The sequence below is a fragment of the Fundulus heteroclitus genome, chromosome 15 (genome assembly GCF_011125445.2).
Source record: "Fundulus heteroclitus isolate FHET01 chromosome 15, MU-UCD_Fhet_4.1, whole genome shotgun sequence".
Taxonomy (NCBI): domain Eukaryota; kingdom Metazoa; phylum Chordata; class Actinopteri; order Cyprinodontiformes; family Fundulidae; genus Fundulus; species Fundulus heteroclitus.
Genome location: NC_046375.1, coordinates 19513963 through 19533378, shown reverse-complemented (window position 1 = coordinate 19533378; position 19416 = coordinate 19513963). Strand labels below are relative to the sequence as shown.

General features: G+C 45.7%; 2 protein-coding genes across 3 annotated transcripts; one reads left to right on the top strand and one right to left on the bottom strand.

Moving 5' to 3' along the window:
• The first annotated feature begins 597 nt into the window (after window positions 1-597).
• LOC105929075 (GDNF-inducible zinc finger protein 1) lies at window positions 598-7654 on the top strand. 2 transcript variants are annotated; one of them, XM_012866687.3, is made up of 8 exons: window positions 598-966; window positions 2529-3499; window positions 3583-3766; window positions 3842-4008; window positions 5549-5643; window positions 5731-5898; window positions 5983-6140; window positions 6231-7653. In XM_012866687.3, exons 2-8 carry the CDS (start codon window positions 2544-2546, stop codon window positions 6876-6878), a joined length of 2376 nt encoding a protein of 791 aa, XP_012722141.2. In that variant the 5' UTR covers window positions 598-966; window positions 2529-2543; the 3' UTR covers window positions 6879-7653. The 2 variants fall into 2 exon arrangements, with proteins under 2 accessions (XP_012722141.2, XP_012722140.2); XM_012866686.3 differs by having other exon boundaries at window positions 838-966; window positions 2508-3499; window positions 6231-7654.
• A 2098-nt stretch (window positions 7655-9752) lies between these two features.
• napbb (N-ethylmaleimide-sensitive factor attachment protein, beta b) lies at window positions 9753-17903 on the bottom strand. Its single transcript, XM_012866654.3, has 11 exons — window positions 17677-17903; window positions 15864-15943; window positions 15562-15678; window positions 14763-14809; window positions 14316-14393; window positions 14156-14211; window positions 12807-12891; window positions 12619-12723; window positions 12461-12529; window positions 12331-12381; window positions 9753-10892 (listed from the first exon to the last, which is right to left on the bottom strand). The coding sequence occupies exons 1-11, from the start codon at window positions 17775-17777 to the stop codon at window positions 10791-10793; spliced, it is 891 nt and encodes a 296-aa protein (XP_012722108.2). The 5' UTR covers window positions 17778-17903; the 3' UTR covers window positions 9753-10790.
• Window positions 17904-19416: the final 1513 nt, after the last annotated feature.

The window sequence follows — 19416 nt, the reverse complement described above, 5'->3', positions numbered from 1 at the left end:
GTAATTTTTGCTGCTGTGTAAACAAAACATTTTAATTAAGCCTAAAAAATTATATTGTATGCTACAATAAAAAAAGACTATACATGTACCAATGTAGTTGAAGTGTGTCACCCAAAGATTTTTAGCGGCCCTATATGTTTTTGGATTTTTGAATGGTTGGACTGTTATGGAAGCGTCATACTGTAAGAGACTTTACACAAGCATACATTGCTTTTATACATACATAGGTATCTCGGTGAGCAACATAAACATAATGCTGAACTGGATTTTTGTTTCACGTTTTCTTTTGTAAAAGTAATGTTTTAATTAGAAGTCTAAAGCGGATCCCTGTCATTTACCTGAATGGTTTGCATGGCTGACGTCTCCCTGCCCAATATGGCGAACGCTTATCGCTACAAAAGCACGAGACGGTCAAAGATGTCTTCTCTTTGCGCAATGCCGCCATCGCGTGGACATTCCGGATCAATGCGTGTAAAAACGCATTAATTTTCCTGTTATTTGTGTTGAACGTTACGGTAATATTGCTTTATTTAAGGATGACTCTCTAAGCAGCTACCCAGACAGCCAACGTGTATCCTCTAATCACCGTCCAGCATGCTTAACTGTGAATAGTATCTACTAAACATCATTGAAATAAAATAAATGAAACGCCAGATTTCTGCAAATAATTCGCTACAAGGCCAAAAATGATTCTTAACAGAGAGCTGAGAATATGCGAAATAACCAGAGCGCAATATCGGGTGCGCTCGTTTAATCTCGGTAACGTAAACGCAGTAGTCGATAGTTAAAATAAACAAAATCAAAACAAAGCGAGCCTTTCCACAACGAAGGACTTAATCCAAATCCAGCGACCGTGTCACCGGATGTCGCCGCTGCGGAGAGCCTGAATCGCTCTTTGTGAGGGACTTCAAGCAGGAAGTGCCTTCCGCCGTGGAAGTGAAGGGTTGCCATTTTACCGAGCTTACGGTAAGAAAACTCAACTCCTGCTGCATGGTTAGCTGGTTACGCGCGGTCACCGCTGCACTCCTCCGCGTGCGGTGAGCGGCGCAGCCTGTTCGCTAGCCCGCGAGCACGTTTGGTTTACGGCCACTTTAGCCACCTTAGCCGCTGTCTGCGATGCTAGTGCTAGCATTTACCCCGAGCGGCAGCCAATGTCAGCCCGGGGCGATGGGTTACGAGGGGAAAGTAGCGTTTGTTCTTGTGAAGACGAACCACGCTGCAAAGATAAAAACAATATGTCAGCTTTACCGAGACATTATGCTCCATTTTACACTGTAAGGAAGGACAGTTGCTATAGCCGGGTTCAGGTTAAGAGATGTGTATTAAGTAATAAACCACCCCTAAAATGTTAGCGCGTACAGAAAGTGAGAAGTGTAGCAGTCAGTTTGAAAGTTGTGCCTGCAAGGAATGGGGAAAACAGACCAGGGGCGGAACCAGGACATTTCTTGTTATTTGTCTTTGCAAAACAGCTCCGACTAAGTCAGAGTAGATGGAGAGCATCTGTTCGCAAGCAGCCAGACACCAAATTAGATTTAGATCTGGACTCTGGAGCCCTCTGCAGCCTCTAAGTGGTTTTCTTGCCCTGCTTCCTGCCCATCCATCCTCTCATCAACTTTCCTGTTCACGTCAGAGCAAGGCCCCCACCACCCCTCAGCATCATGTTGCCACCGCCGTGTTTAACCATCAGGAAGGTGTGTCCGTGGTGAATCTGGGAAATAGTTTTAAGACTGAAACCTGCATTAAACCTCTCTGTAACTTTGTCCCTGCCCTCCTGGATGTGTCCATCGGTCTTAATGATGCTCTGTTCTCTAAAAAAAAAAAAAAAAATCCAAAGTTCTTGACGGAGCAGCTGGATTTATTTTACTTGACGTTTACAGCGTAGTTAGTGGAGCGCGGTTTTATCTAGGGGTGTCAGAGGAAAGGGGCGTGAATACTCACGGAAGCTGAACAGCAAAGTCAGCGCCTTGTGACAGGGGCGTCGGACGGTTTAGGAATCCAGTAGATTTTGTTAATCTGTAGATGCGCCGCTTGTTCTTATATGAAGAAAAAGAGCCCTTTCTAGGCCTGCTGGTGGGGTTTATTGGACGAGTAAATGAAGGCTGACGTCCAGAGATAAACGTTAAGAATTATTGGTCATTGGTGCGTTATAATATAACTAGAAAGTCTGATTCATTGAAAGCAAGAGACTCAGAGCTTTTTGACGGTGCTGTTTATTTAACATTTAAGTTAGATGATGCGGAAAAGACTATGCCTCCCCCCCACCCTAAAAAAAGAAAAATTAATTCTTTAGCTTCATAGTCTTTTCACCAAAACTCTCTGATTGTACACATTCCTCTGATAAATCGCTTAAACAGTTTTTTTTTTTTTTTTTTTTACATTTTTTCGTTCAAGCTGAAGAAAATTCAAGATAAAAGCCAAGAAAATACTCGCTGTCAGGTCACCGCCTTAAGAATGGAACGTGCCGCAGGTCTCTGTAGTAACTGCATGTCGCCCGGTTGTGTTTTCAGCTCCTCTGTTCTTCTGTCCAGCGCCAGGAGCGACAAATGGGCATCAAAGTGGTCCAGCTCACCTCAAAGTCCCACCATGAAAACCTTCTGGCCTCCCTGCATCACATGAGGAGGCGGGGGCAACTGTGCGACGTAACGGTGGAGGTGGACTACCAGGGGGACGTGGAGGAGTTTCAGGCCCACCAGCTCATCCTGGCTGCATCCAGCGGATACTTCCAGAACCTCCTCCTCTCCGGGGACGCGGGCCGGGCCAAACTGCCGCTCTCCAACATGAGCTCCGGCGACTTCTCCAAGTACCTGGACTTCGCCTACACCGGGAAAATAGAGGTGGCCAGGAACAAGATCGCCGACGTTCAGGAAGTGGCGCGGCTGCTGGATTGCGAGGGTCTGTCTGTGGTGTGCGGCGACGCCTTGAGCGCCGGGGTTCTGGAGAGGCCCAAGAGGAGAACCTGTGACGCCAAGGGCGTGGATGGAGGCGACTCGCCCGGCGGCGAAAAGGTAAAAGCTAAAAGCCCCGAGACGCAAGACACTAAAAAGACGCTTAAGGCCAAAACTTTTCAAAGGAAAACAACGAAGCAGGGAAGAAAGCTGAAGCTGAAGGTGGCCGGCCGCGAAGTCCTCCACAGGCGCCTGCGTTACCCTTCCAAAGCGAGTCCCAGGGACCAAAGCCAAGGGACCGAGTCCGAGGAAATAACCGCGGAGGAACCCGAACCAGAGACGGAGGAAGACAAAGACGAGGACACGGAGGAGACGGAGGTGCCGGAGGACATCGGTGCCAGAGCTACTGAGGAGGCCAAAGGTTGGGACTCTGAGGAGGGCGCGGCGAGCAATGACTCTCACGACCCGTTGTATCTGGACGAGGGGGAGGAGGACGAGGAAGACGAGGAGGGGCAGTCCGAGGAGAAAGCTAAGAGGCTGTCCAAGGCCCAGTTCAGCTGCAACAAGTGCCAGCGCACCTTCCATTACGAGAAGAGCTACTTGAAGCACATCAGGTAACTTGGTGCCTCCGCCGCGTGTTTTTTTTCGTCCCGTGTCCCCGAAGTTCCTCGTGCTTTCAGCTGTTCTCTCGCCCCAGCGCGTACCACGGGGTGAAGGCGAACATCGTCCACCGCTGCGAGACGTGCATGCAGACCTTCGCCAACCGCAGCAATCTGAAGATCCACGAGAGGCACGTCCACAGCAGCGAGAGGCTTTTCGTCTGCGATTCCTGCACCAAGACCTTCAAACGCAAGAAGGACGTCGTCCGGCACAAAAAGCAGGTGAGGAGTTAGAAGACACTTCCCTTCTTTTTCCCCAGAGTCACCAGGTTCTCACTCCCCCCTGCTGCGTCTCAGGTACACGAAAGGAGCATGAGGCACGTGTGCGGCGACTGCGGGAAGTCCCTCAGCTCCAAAGCCGCCTTGTTGCTGCACGAGAGGACGCACTCGGGCCTGAAGCCGTACGAGTGCGACGTCTGCAGGGCCAAGTTTACCCAGAAATCTGCCCTCAAGATGCATCACAGGTAGAGGCTTGTTTTTCCTTCTCAGCTCTCGTTTGGAATCTCAGCCGCAAGATACACGTCCTTTTAATTAGTCGTTTAAAGTTCTCTGAACCTTTCTACGTTTTGACTTGTTGCAACCACAAGCATTTGTGTGTTTTTAATGGGATTTTATGAAAAAAACCGAACACAAACTGGCGCTTTCACATGAGGCGGTAGGAGAATTATGAGAATTATGTCTATTAATCTAAAAAGTGTGGCATACACCTGTATCCTGGCCCCCCTCACATACACTGCAAAAAGGGAACTAAAAGTAAGTCAAATCTTCTTGAAATTGGTGTTTTTTTTCCCCTTGAAATTAGTGTTTTTTTTTTCCTTGATTTGAGCAGCTAAATAAGACTATTTGCCAATGGATTAAGATTTTTGCACTTAAAATATGAACAAAAGGGGGAAAAAAAAGAAAAAAAAGGAGAAAAAAAAGGAAGAAAAAAAAAATATGAACAAATCACCCCATCATCTTATTTGAAATGCAGGATATCTAATTATCTTATTTTAGGGGTAGAAATACTAATTCCATGGGCAAACAGTCTTATTTAGTTGCTCAAATCAAGGAAAAACATACTCATTTCAAGAAAATGTTCCTTACTTTTAGTTCCCTTTTTGCAGTGTATTCTTAAATAAAATCGAGCAGGAAACAAAATACTTTCACAAATCACCAAATTAGTAAATGGAGTACAGCGATGATGAGTAACTTAATCTCAGCATAAATCCAGCAGCCCTGTAAAGAATTTAGTTTTGTTTTTTTAGGGGACATTAGTGAAAAAGAGCGGCATGAAGACCAAGTGACACAGGGAGAAAGATGCTGAGAAGGGGGGGGGCAAAAAAAAAAGACAATTGCATCTCACAGAGGGAGGAGAACGTTGATTATGGAGGCAGCCAGGAGGCCCAAGGTTACTCTATATGAGCTGCGCAGATCAACTGCTCGGTAGGCCAACTATTACCTTTGTCCTCCTCAAATCTGGCCTTCATGGAAAAGTAGTGCATGGAAAGCCATGAGAAACCCCAGATTAAAGTTTGTCAAAAGGAGACACAAGACACATGTGAAAGGAGAGGAGAGGGGTGGGGTGGGGGAACTAACCTCTCATTCCTGAATCAGGGTTTCCTGCCCCCATAGCAAAACTCGGTAGAAGCAGCATCATGTTGTGGGGATTATTTTCCTCCGCAGAGACGGGGAGAGCTGAGGGGAAGATGAATGGAGCTGTACATGGGACAGTCCTGGAAGGGAGGCTGTTCAAAGCTGTGAAACTTCTAGCAGGGTGGCCACCCTGAAAGCAGAGCTAGAGGGGAAAGATTTAAGCCAAAGCATAGTCACGTGTTGGAATGGCCTAGTCAAAGTCCAGCCCTGAGGTGATTGACTTCCAACCATAATCCCCTTAAAAGCTTTTTCTCAAAGGTTTTGACCGAAGGGATCAGGTTGCTTTTGTTCTGTGGGTTGAAACCACTGTTGTTTGTTTTTTTATTTTAGTCAGACTAGTGTGACACTGACGCGTTTGTATCCGCCTAGGACCCACACAGGAGAGAAGCCGTTCGAATGCGACGAGTGCGACGCCCGGTTCTCCCAGAAGCACATGTTGTCCTACCACAAGAGGTCACACACAGGTAAAAACAAAGACTTGATTTTACTCACTTATTGTCCTACATGTTAACGTTCTTCAGCGGACTAAAACGAGCGCTCTGTGGGTTTAGGGGAAAGGCCTTTCATGTGCGAGTCCTGCGGTAAAAGCTTCGCCTCCAAAGAGTACCTGAGGCATCACTCGAACATCCACACAGGCTCCAAGCCGTACACGTGCAAGTACTGCGACAGAGGCTTCGCCCAGAGGAACTCCCTCAACCAGCATTTGAAAATTCACACGGGTAAAGGTCTTTACGCGCGCACACCCCACTATAAACGGTCGCATCTCTCAGGTTAATCTGTCCCCTGGGGGTTTGCCTGCTTAGGTGAGCGTCCGTACAGCTGCAAAGACTGCAACAAACACTTCACCCAGCTCAACGCGCTCCAGAGGCACCACCGCATCCACACGGGGGAGAAGCCCTACATGTGCGGCCTCTGCAAGCGCACCTTCACCGACAAGTCCACCCTGCGCAGGCACACCGTGGTGAGTAGCGCCGCTCTCGCCAAAACGCCAGAGGAAGGAGGCGCGTCTCTGAGGGGGGGAACCTTATTTAATCGGGGTTGTTTTGAACAGGTCCACGGCTCCGACGTTCCGTGGAAGACCTACCTGGTGGTGCTGGAGGGCAACGTGGAGGAGAAGAAGCCCAAGTCGCCTACGAAGGAGAAGCCCGAAAAGGGAAGGAAGAGCGCAGCGAGCAACAGCTCCAGCTCTGCAGACGGCGCGGGGAAAGCCGGCACGGAGACGGTGGTGGTCCCGTCTCAGCAGGTCGCTCTCCCGGCTGGCTGGGCCGGTCACGGGACCCTCGCCCTGGTCCGCCACGGCGGCGGCGGGGCCATCACGGTTATCCACACCGAGGTCCCGCCCGGGACGCAGACCCAGTCCATCGTAGCCACGAGCGGCGCCGGCGCCCTGTCATTAGACGGCTCAGCCATTGCCGTCCCCTTCTCCATCCCGGTGTCGGTAGCTCAGGGGTTGTCCTCCGATGCGCCCTCCTGCTCCCTGTCCGTCCCCACGCTCTCCGTCCCGGTCTCTGAGGCCTTGTTGACGTCGGTCTCGGACATCTCCGCCATCTCGGCGGCGTCTCTGCTGGAGGCAGCTGCCACGCAGACGGTCTTAGCGCCAGCTTCAGAACAGAAGTCCCAGGCCGGGAGGGACATGTTGCAGCCCGACATAGAGACCGTGATCATCGGGGATGAGGGAGCAGACGGAGGTGCAGAATAATGGACAGAACAAGACAGCAGATGAAGCAGAAACCACCAAAGATTAACATTCAGCGTAGAGGAAACGCTCTCTTGCTCTGGTCCAGGTCTTTGTGGTGAATCACTATTCACACGATACTAAAAACATTAAAGCCATCATGTCATTTAAAGTCAGTGTATCTGCAACAGCGGTGCATCATTACTAATATTATTACTAAGCACCAGGCTGTGTAATAGCTTTTTTACCCCCGTTTCCTACCAACAGTATGTGTTGCCACGTCCTTCTTACCTGAATTTCTAACCCGTTTAGACTATTGTAGAAGTTATTTTTCTTCGTAGTTAAATGGTAGTCGTGAATGATTATGATCACAAAGTAAAAAAAAAATGCTCCCATTCCATCTATAATTTAAATAGTTCCATGTTATTTTGCAATGTCCTTCCGTTCAGATTGCTGCTCCAGTCCACGCTCTACAAAAAAGTCGGCCGCTTTTCCCTCGATCGACTGCGACTGGTGAGCCGACGGGTCCAAAAATAAAAATGGGTCTACTCTGAACGTCAAGATTCTTCATAATCATGGTTTCCTTTAGTTAAAAAAAACACCCAAAAAACAGAGCTACAACAGCACAGCTGACATTAGCTGATTTATTGCTTTCCACTGTTCCTTCTGAGAGATCCATAGGAAATTCAGCCGTGTAAGCTATCGTCACTCGATGTACACTACCGTTCAAAAGTTTGGGGTCACATTGAAACGTCTTTATTTTTGAAGGAAAAGCACTGTACTTTTCAACGAAGATAACTTTAAACTAGTCTTAACTTTAAAGAAATACACTCTATACATTGCTAATGTGGTAAATGACTATTCTAGCTGCAAATGTCTGTTTTTTGGTGCAATATATCTACATAGGTGTATAGAGGCCCATTTCCAGCTACTACCACTCCAGTGTTCTAATGGTACAATGTGTTTGCTCATTGGCTCAGAAGGCTAATTGATGATTAGAAAACCCTTGTGCAATCATGTTCACACATCTGAAAACAGTTTAGCTCGTTACAGAAGCTACAAAACTGACCTTCCTTTGAGCAGATTGAGTTTCTGGAGCATCACATTTGTGGGGTCAATTAAACGCTCAAAATGTCCAGAAAAAAGAGAACTTTCATCTGACACTCGACAGTCTATTCTTGTTCTTAGAAATGAAGGCTATTCCATGCGAGAAATTGCTAAGAAATTGAAGATTTCCTACAACGGTGTGTACTACTCCCTTCAGAGGACAGCACAAACAGGCTCTAACCAGAGTAGAAAAAGAAGTGGGAGGCCGCGTTGCACAACTGAGCAAGAAGATAAGTACATTAGAGTCTCTAGTTTGAGAAACAGACGCCTCACAGGTCCCCAACTGGCATCTTCATTCAATAGTACCCGCAAAACACCAGTGTCAACATCTACAGTGAAGAGGCGGCTGCGGGATTCTGGGCTTCAGGGCAGAGTGGCAAAGAAAAAGCCATATCTGAGACTGGCCAATAAAAGAAAAAGATTAAGATGGGCAAAAGAACACAGACATTGGACAGAGGAAGACTGGAAAAAAGTGTTGTGGACGGATGAATCCAAGTTTGAGGTGTTTGGATCACAAAGAAGAACGCTTGTGGAATGCAGAACAAATGAAAAGATGCTGGAAAAATGCCTGACGCCATCTGTTAAGCATGGTGGAGGTAATGTGATGGTCTGGGGTTGCTTTGGTGCTGGTAAGGTGGGAGATTTGTACAGGGTAAAAGGGATTCTGAATAAGGAAGGCTATCACTCCATTTTGCAACGCCATGCCATACCCAGTGGACAGCGCTTGATTGGAGCCAATTTCATCCTACAACCGGACAATGACCCCAAACACACCTCCAAATTGTACAAGAACTATTTAGAGCAGAAGCAGGCAGCTGGTATTCTATCGGTAATGGAGTGGCCAGCGCAGTCACCAGATCTGAACCCCATTGAGCTGTTGTGGGAGCAGCTTGACCGTATGGTACGCAAGAAGTGCCCATCCAACCAATCCAACTTGTGGGAGCTGCTTCTGGAAGCGTGAGGTGCAATTTCTCCAGATTGCCTCAACAAATTAACAGCTAGAATGCCAAAGGTCTGCAATGCTGTAATCGCTGCAAATGGAGGATTCTTTGACGAACGCAAAGTTTGATGTCAAAAAAAATCTTATTTCCAATACAAATCATTATTTCTAACCTTGTCAATGTCTTGACTCTATTTTTCTATTCATTTCACAACGTATGGTGGTGAATAGGTGTGACTTTTCATGGAAAACACAAAATTGTTTGGGTGACCCCAAACTTTTGAACGGTAGTGTATATTCTTTGGTTTTGACCATTTGATGTGTCATAACCACCATGCTGTTCTCCTCCCCTTGACTTTTCCACACACTCTTCTGGTCATATAAGCTTATTCTCTGTCTAGTCTAACTACGAAACACTTCTTCAGAAAGTGCTTGGCTTGTCGAGATGGGCAGTCAAGCTTAAAGGTGACGGTTCTAAAGGTTCTTTATTAGCCAGCAGCCCTTCAAGCCTTTTTTAGTTTATGTCTGGCTAGAGCCTTGATTGTTCCTGGGTTGTTTCTGAACATCCTAACCAGCTTTTCTTTTTGTTTGAGGTCACAGTTCGGGTCAAACGAGATCAACTTTGGCGTTAAGATCTGGAACACGCATAAGTACATTAAAACTTCTTTTAATCAATGTTGTATGACAGTCCCACTCTGAATAAAAGCTCAAACGCATCATCAAAAGCACAGAATCACTTCACTGATCATAGCGAGGAAGATTGCACACCAAAAGTGACCAGAAATGCTTGCTTATAATTTAAAATGAAAATAAAAAAGCGATGGCTGACACAAGCTCACAAAGATCCACAGTATTGAACGTATTATGTTTATTAATCTTAATTTAAACAGGCATACATTTCATTTCCACAGCCTATCGTCGTTCCACATGGAAGAAGGTGGGTGCAGAGTTTCTGGTTCCCTTTGTAAAAACTGCGGTGATGCTATCGCTAGTGAATGCGCACAACACGATGACATGCTAAGCAACTGGCTGTATGAAAGGTGAAACCACACCCCCCCATCAAAAATAAATAAAAACATATTCAAGTGACTTTTACAGCGTACAGAACCCAAGATTACTGCTCTGGAAATAAGCAATAAGGGGCCTCGCGTCAGTGCTCTTTACTTTAAAAGTAAGGAATGCTTTTTACATTTAAACTATACATCTTACAGGTGCGAACAGAGTCTTGTTACGGCAAACACGTCCTAGAGGTTTAATAAAAGTAATAAAATCATGATTGCATTTGTTCAGATACAAATATATAACAGTCAACACTTGTGCGGGTCGTTGCCGGGTTTCGAGAGAAGTCACTCCGTGTGGTGGAAAACGAAAAGAAGCGTTTCAGTGCCGAGAGCGTGGATTGGGTCGTCGTCTGGTCCGACTAACGCCACGTAACGAAGGATTCTTCAAAATGGTCACAACAGGTTTACACGCTGAACTGGGTTTAAAAATAAATAAATGAAAATAAAAACAAGACCTAAGAACTGAGAGTAGAAAACATGCAGAGCCTCCGGTCAGTGCTAGCGCTGGACTCTGAAACCACCGCGGCGAGGGTTTCAGCTGAAAAGGGGAGGCAGCAGTCCTCCGATCAGAGGTGAGGGTGAGACCATTTACATCCCCACTGGATTTGGAGAAGCTTGTAGCAGAAACTAAAGAGTGCTTTCCTGTCGTAAGCCGTGGAAGGAGTCGGAAAAATGTCAGCGAACACTCCCCTCCTGGGGCGATGACAGCAGAGGGGGGAGGGGGAGAGTGTGAAAGAGAGCACTGCAGTGTGTGTGTGTGTGAGTGTGAAAGCATGCGCCGTGAAACCGTCCCCTCCGTGCTGCTGCATCCCTACCCCGAGGTTTCTTTCATTTCAGATCCCCTTCGTCGCCCTGGATGGTCTTTTTGATGCGCAATAGGAGGGTGGTGTGCCACTGGTCCAGACGGGAGATCGAGTCGAACTCCTTCACCTGCAAACAGGTCAACACCATAAGCTGCGCCGCCTTCTCAAAGCAATCCAGCGTGACAGACCTACGCAAAGCAGCAACGACTCGGAAAGGGAAAGAAATGTATACAGAAGTAAAATCCAAATAGAGATCTGAAAAGTGTGGCAAGAATAAGCGTTCAGCTCCTTATAGTGGGATGGTGTTATCGGTTAACCTGACCCTAGCCAGCTGTATGTCGCTCTGCCTAACTCCACTCACATCCATCTGGGACAGATCCATAGTAATGGCATTTCAGAAGGCTGGGCCTTATCAAAAATCCTTGCATATGATTGGATAAGCCACTTGTCTGTCATCTTTATCGACGTGCTATTTCAACCACTCACACCAAAGCTAACCCGCGACGCTGATGAGAGTGACGCAGGAAAAAAAATAAATTTTTTTATTTATTTTTTTAAATGTGTTTGTGGCTCTAGTGGCACGCGTTTTATTGACAGTGAGCTGACAGGAAGAGGGCTGAACACAGGCGGCAAAGCACCGCGGGTCGGAGTCGATCCCGGGCCGACCGTGTCGAGGACTAAAGGCCTCCTAATATGGTTTGCGCTAACCGCGTCCGCCACGGGCGCTCCCCGGAAAACAAAACTTGCCAAATCCGGTCGGGAGAAGGGCGAAAACATGGTTTCCACCAACAAAAGCCTTCAGAGGCGTTCTCTGATGTTCTTTTAATGAAACAATATTAGGTAGATTGGACAACATGGAAGAAATAGCAGCATCAATGTTAACGCTTGCTTCCTCGATGCGAGCTGCCATTGTTGAATCAAAACAGTCTCACGTCACAGTCGCTTCTCCACTACGTCACATCTATGAAACTCCAGCCCTGCGTCCTGATTGGCTGGACAATAAAATTGGTTGGAGAAATCACTCTCTATGGTAGACGTCCCAGATGGATGTGGGTGGAGCTAGGTCGAGCGATATCCATCTGGCTAGAGTCAGGTTAGTAATCAGTCGCCTTCAGAACTGAAGTAGCTACTAAGGAAATGCAGACACACCACGGAGAAAACTCATTTCGGCCGCTTGTATCCGGGATCTCGTTCTTTCGGTCACGACCCAAAGCTCGTGACCATAGATGAGGGTAGGAACGTAGATCGGCCGGTAAATCGAGAGTTTTTCCTTTTGGCTCAGCTCTCTCTTCACCACAACGGATCGGTACAGCGCCCGCTTCACAGCAGACGCTGCACCAATCCGCCTGTCGATCTCTCGCTCCATCCTCCCCTCATTAAGACGTTACTAGAAAAAATTAACACCGAAACAAAAAGGATTCCAACGGAACAACAATGCAAGGCCTCGAGACGACATCTTTTTTCTTTTAATACCGTTGCCTAAATGACAGTATACATGTCTGTAAACATTCTTTTCTCAAAAGTAGTAAAGTTCAAGTCGTGAAAGACGGAACATGAAGACTTACCGCTTCTGTGAAGGCGTCGCAGTTCTGTTCCTCGTGAGCCTCCAGGAGTTTCTGTTCAACACGGAGGACGGCACAATCAGAGCACGAACAGATCAGGCAGGATGCTTCAGAGGTCAACTCGGGGGGTTACCTTCAACAGCTTGCATTCTCTGGAGTCGGAGAAAGCAGGGAACATCTCCTCATATTTTTCAACCGCGATCTGTTGGGGCAAGGACACGTTAAGACGTTTGGCCTTCGGCGGCACGGTAACCCAAACGCTCGCCCAGGACCACGGACGTGTGCACCAACCTTGGCGTTGAGCTCGTCAACGATGAAATGACACAGGGCCGCTTTGAAAAAGTACTCTTTGGCGCTGTATTTCAGCAGCGGGTTGTCCATCGTGCTCGCTCCCACCTTAATGAGATTCAGACCCGCGTCAAAACGGAACGGGAACACGAGGGGCTGTTGAAAGCGAGCGAAGGACGTGTGGGACTAACCTGCTCGTAGATCTCGATGGCCTTCTGGTATTGCTCCAGCTGAGCACAGTAAGCTCCCACTTTCAGCAGACATTTGTTTGCGGAGCTAAAGCGAGAGACATCGCCGACACATTATTAAGTCGACGTAGCAACACAGCCTGCGAATGTCGGGGGCAGTGAGATCAGACTGCTTAGCTAAGACACTACCCAGAGCCACGGGGAATAGAGCAGTGCCCAAATGAAAAGCTGCTGCTCTCTCCTCCCTGAGCTGGAAGATGTTCAGCAAAACAGAAAGTTTGTCTGGCTACCCATAAAAAAAAAACATTGGATGCTGCTAACGCTGCAACGATTGATGTATGTAAGTTTTACTCTGCTGTTCCAGGTCAGAATGAGACGAGAGCCAACATGATGTTCTGGGAACTAGAGAAGCATCCTCAGACTGGATCCTCAGACTTGGCAGGATTTTCAAACGTTTGGTTTACTCTGTGCTCCAATTCTCTAATGACTGCTCACGTTTGACCAGGGCTACAAACGCTTTCCCACAGTCAGTAACCCCCCCACTCAGTACGACGCTATCCCTGCAACAAAGACTAAAGAGACGTATAAAGTTGTCAAGTTTTGAAAGCATAACATAAAATCAACAGAGGAATCTCATAAATTGCTGTCTCTGTTTTTAAAAATGCAAAGTCCCTTCTCATTGGTCATAACTCGTGTCTTTTCTAAACATCTAAGACATTCAGAAGTACGGACGGATGGATTGAAGAATTAAGACTGATGCCACCTATAGGGAAATTGACAGGGATGGTCATGAAAGACAAATGTTTTGCTTTCTCGATATTTGTTTTTGTCCGATTTGTCCAGATCTGGAAGATAAATCCCATGTCGGTACCATAATAATAATCCCCTTATAGATGGCTAATACTTTTTTTTATCGATATGCTATTAATTAATCTGTAAACACTTTACAGCTCATTCATAACTTTTTACCATCAATTAAGGGTAAGCAAGAGAAAAAAACTGACTAGTTTCCTGCCAAATAGTGAGCCTAATCTGTTCAACTATACATTTCATCTGCAGTGGCTTCTGTTAAACATTTCAGACTTTTTTGACACTTGCTTGCCCTTAATTAATGCTTAATAAACACTTATGGGTGAGCTATAAAGCACTTACAGAATAATTAACAATGCGTCTATAAACTATTTATTAGCAGTCTATGGGGGGGGGGGGGGCATCATTTTAAAGTGGTACCCAGATATCTTATCTTTCCAGACTTGGTAGAAATCCTGAATAAATGCTGTTTTTGACCTTAACTACAGGAGTTAGCATGTACCCAAGAGAGGTGTAAAAAAAATCCCGACAAGAAACAGTACCTGTTTGACTCCTCTCCTTTGTAGTAGTCTGCTGCTTGTTCATAATGAGCAATAGCCTTTCCAGAAAAACAAAAACACATATATTACAATTTCAAAAAGAAAAGAGAATTAACGGCTGACCGCATTTGTTTTCCGCTGCACGACCTCTGCCACGTAATACCTTTTCGATATCCACCAGCTCAGACTCATAGATCTCCGCGGTACTGATGTGATGTTTGGCAGCGATGGTAAATCTTCCCTGGAGCGGGAGCAGGAGGGGAGCAACAATCATTACTGACTGGATCTATCACACAGATCAATCACAGTGTTGTGGTGCATGCTTAATTCTGGGCACCGTCAGGCAGTAAGTAGCCTGACACTTTGCACTTAAAGCTGTTTTTTTTTTTTTGTTTCGTTATGAAATTAAAAGGGCAAAGCAATCCGATCCAGATGTTTGACACAGATATTCAAGTAAACTGAGTGATAGAAATGTTGTATATAAATCCATAACCTCACAGATGATGTTGTGTACAGCCATGTTTACTCAAAGGAGATTACAAGTGACCTAAATGTTAAACAGATGCATATGAAGCAGAACACCAATGATCCCATTCTTAGTGCATCTTACCATGTCTGTGTATATATCGATGGCAGCGTTTAAACACTTGATTGCCTCTTAGCAGCATAGAGGGAAAAGGAGGGAACAGTTAGACAGCATGTTACGGCTACATACCTAGCCACTGTATGTGGAAAACGACTTCATGTGACTGAACTGGGCTGAATAATGCAAAATCAGACATGAATCATTCATTCCAAGCTTCTTATTCTTTTGAAATGTTCGCAACGTCTGTGTAGAGAGTATTAAAAAGGCTCTTTTCCACAACATCAATGTTGGTTTTATCGACTAAACTAACAAATTAGACTTCTAAGAAGCTCTGACGCTCATTGAGCTGAAAAAAAAAAAAAAGTAACCAAAGCAACTCTTAGATTGTTTTAACTCCACCAATTCAGTGTGACAGACCATAATTAGCATCCCCCAGGAATGAGATCCCTCTGCAGGAGGCTGTGGAAAAGCACCGCATGCATGTTCTGATTACATCCCACTTCCGTTCTGTCAGACGTTTTGTGCAAGAGGTTAAAATCCAGCTTGGTCTCATTCTTCGGAAACATTTTTCATCCACTGTTCTTATTTTGGCCGGCATTAAAGCGAACCAAACACCCAAAGGGAATAATATGAGCAATCTTGGCTCAAAAGTCTGGACGAGAGCCTCGGGATAACGACCGCTAATAGATATTGTCGCTTAAAAAAAAAAAAAAAGCATAAGAGTTCATCACAGAGTCAAAATAGGCAAAACAATGAATGTTGGCAGATTTTTCTCCATGTCCAAGTCACATTCGTATCCATTTCCGTCTGTGTGCCGTCTCACCATTGGGGTCAGACTTCTTGTAAGCGTTCCCCGCGTCGATGAAACTGGTGGCACAGTCGTGCTTGTTCTGCAGCTGCATGTGCAGGCGGGCTGCCTTGCAGAAGGCACTTCCAGCGGCTGAAAGAGAGCAGAAAAAGAAAAACAGACGCGTTCAGAACGGCCACACTGAAATGTATCCTACACTCTGCTTCAAGTAGTTTCCCCATTTTCTTTTAATGCCACCGGTGTAATTACGGCATATGGCATGACTTCACACCCTTCAAAAAGGATGGAAAAAATTGTTAGGCTTGACGTCCATTTACCGCTCCAGTTCTTGGCCATCTTGAACATGTTGGCAGCTCTGCAGTACATCTCACACGCCTCCTCCACTTTGTGATGTCCTCTAGGAAAAAATAAAACAAACAAAACAAGAAGAAAGCTTGTTGTTAATATTGTTACGATGGTGTTACAAGGAGGAGCAGTTTTCAGCTTTGGACATTTATTTAGATGGTCTAAAGTGCCGTAACGAGCAGCACACTGGTCACCGAATCAAGGCAGAGGGTTATACAGAGAGTTTCACGGCAGTCAAATGTCACGGCGGATGACAGCTCAAGGATATTCTGTCACATTACAACCACGGGCTGCAATGTGTTTCTTTGGGAATGCGTGGGATTGATAGATCGACAGAGCGTAATGGTGAAGTGGAAGGTATATGCTACACAGCATTTAAGTTTTTTTTATTTCCAACAGATATTCAAAAATCTTAAAAGTAACTGCGTGCGTTTGCATTCACCCTCTGGGACAAAACTTTGCCGAACCTGAGTGTGTCTCTACGTGCTTTTGTACATCCAGGGACGGAACGCTCAGCCCAAATCGCTTCCTTTCATTTCTTAAAATTAGCTCAAGCTGCACCGGGTTGAATGGATGATATCGGCGAACAGCATTTTCCCGGTACTGCAACAGATTCTTGAGTCTTTGGCGGCCTCTAACAGGTTTTCTTCCAGCCCTGCCCAGGATTTTGCTTCCTCCTTTTCCCCGTCACGGTGGCGTATTCAGGGCGTCATGCTTCCGGTCGAGTTTTTGCATAGAGACTAAAAAGTTTTCGTTTTACAGAGCGCCCTCCTCAGCATGTTTTCTAAACATCCATCCTTACGTGAGGCAAACTTTATACAGGATATCGTTTCTTGGATCTTTAATCAAGTCACTTTTCCATAAAAGCCAGGTTTGCGGGGTGCAAGACGAACAGTTGTCGCAGCAGACTCTCCCACCTGATCAACGCATCTCTGCAGCTCCTCCACAGCTGCTACGCACCTCGATGAACGGCTCCTCTGACCTGACCTACCAGTTCAGGTTGGCGCTCGCCTCTTGGCAGCTTTGCTCTCGCGCCGCAACGCCATCCGTTCATGAGGCGATGACCTTGGCAAGATGGTTGCACTGCTGCTTAGTGAGGGCTGCCAGAGTAAAAGGAGGCAGAGATTTTTGTTTGTCCGTCTTGTTTCTGGGAATGAAAACCGGGCATCGATTCCTCCCCAATTAACAGCCGATCTCACAAGATCTGGAAGAGAGTCTGCTCCTGTGCAAGGCTGCGCCACTAAAAACACCTTTGGGGATTAGCACACCTTTCGGTAAATCGATTAGTTTAGAAGTAGAAGTCCGGGGATTATCTGGGGATTAAATCATGAGGGAACGGTTATTCTAATACAAATCTAGGACGACGTTTTCTATTTGTATTCAAATATAATCCTTAATGTAGCCAGAAGCTACTTAAATATCAACTTCAGTCATGTTTTTTTTTTTTAAACAACTTCTTAAACTAATATAGAAGATATAGCACACTATAATAACTCTCTGAGGCTGCATGGACAGTCTGCTGCGCAGAGCCAAATAGAAACTCTTGCTTTGCTGCTTTGTTTACACTGATAGCAGCTAACTTAGCTAACCGGTGTAAAGGGCTTTTCACAGCCAATCATGTGTCACCTTCCTGGTGGAATATTTAAATAAATGTATGCAATGTTTCGCTGCTGCTATTATAAGCTGGCCCTTAGAGAAAGGTGAAGGTGGATGCGGGCTTCGGGCCAAGTTTTACTGCTGACACTTGACGGTGGCTAGCTGTTCTTTGGTGCAGTGCTGTCTTACCCTCCAAACATCCCTCCCAAAAAGGAGCCGGAGGACTTGACTTTTTTGTCAGCGTCGGCCATGAGCTGAATGGCTTCCTTCTCTTTCCCGGAGGTGTCCATCCCTCTCAGCGTGTTCAGAGAAAACTTGAAGCCGCAGGAAAACGGGAAGAACGAAAGAAAAATTACCCGCAGAGGATTCAGTTGTGTACAGTAAGGATTACAGTCGATTTAGCGTAGGCGTGACCCCAGTTTGTGGCTTTAGGCACCGTGGCATCATGGGAGCTGGAGTTCTTTACCCACCCGACAACATTTGGTGTCATCGTGACAGAAACTACGACTCCCAGTGAAGAAGAAGCCGGATTTTATTACCCTGTGTTACGTAAAAATGTCGTTGCAGGAATTTTTTTATTATTATTATTAAAATTATTCAGTAGCACGAATAGTTTTCAGATGTGTAATTTAACATGGCATTTTGAATGGTAAAAACAAGTAAATGCAACATTTCTGGATTAAAGCACACACAACTAGCTGTTTTCCAAGGTGTTTGTTCGTCCGTAGAGGGCGCTAAAACATCATTAGTAGCTTTATCTTTATTTTATAAACTTGCATGTACAGTTCCCTGCAGCCATACCGGAACGCGGGGTCCCATTTAGGCGCTTTTTAATTTTTAAGTCGCATTTTTTTTCGTCCTTCGAAGCAAATTACATCAGATTTTCTGAATGTTAAATATTTAGATTATGACTGAAAAAACGACACATACTTCTCATCACATTTTCAGTTTCGAGGGTTACACAACACACACACAAATAATAGAACAAACAACCAAAAACCCGAGTCATCCATGTTTAATGTGCAAGAGCCAGGAACTGAAGTCTGAAGACGTGATTAAACACGACTTTTATTTCTTCTCAACTGATAGGTTAAAACCAAAAGATAGGCGTTTTATTCCCTGACGTCGAGGTGGAAAAAAAATTACAGAACAATTTTTACACTGTGTAACACGATAGCGTGTCCCTGCAGCCAAGAAGACCGACTCATGTAGGCCTATGTTTAGATTCCAGCTTTCCAGACAAACGCTTTCGTAGAATCGGTCTGGAGAGACCTGCTTTCTTTATGTGTTTTGGGAATGACAGCACATATATCAGCCTGTGTTTTCGCAGAACGGCCATGGGTGTATTTGTAGGGCAATCGTACATTTGTTCTTGACGTCGCTATAAAAAAAATAATACAATTTCCCCCAATTCAGTTCGGATATGTCTGCCACAAATTCGCAAAACGAGTCATTTACTCAACGTAGATTTTAAAACCGTCTGCGAATGCCTGAATAAAAAGCAGTTGTGGAAAGAATTCAAAAACCACAATCCCCAGACTTTCTGGTTGAGGCAGCCCAGACTAAACTTAGTTGGTGTGGATTTGTGAGAAGCACGTAAATCCCGAAGTCGTCCGCATCAATCATTAGGAAAACTAGGTGTGTGTGTGTGTGTGTGTGTGTGTGTGTGTGTGTGTGTGTGTGTGTGTGTGTGTGTGTTGTTCAAATGTCCTTTCGTATTTGTTTGTGCAACCCATTATTCGGAGGAACCTTAAACGCATCACAGGGACACGCCACAGATCCGGAGCAGGGCGGTATGAACCAGTTCGTCAAGCACGCAGCGGAACCAGCATCGATTTCGTAGAAAATATTTTCAGAATAAAAGTAACGTTGTTTAGTCTTGACTGAATCTAAAAGCGTTTCTTTCAGGTTTTAATCTTTTTTTGTGTG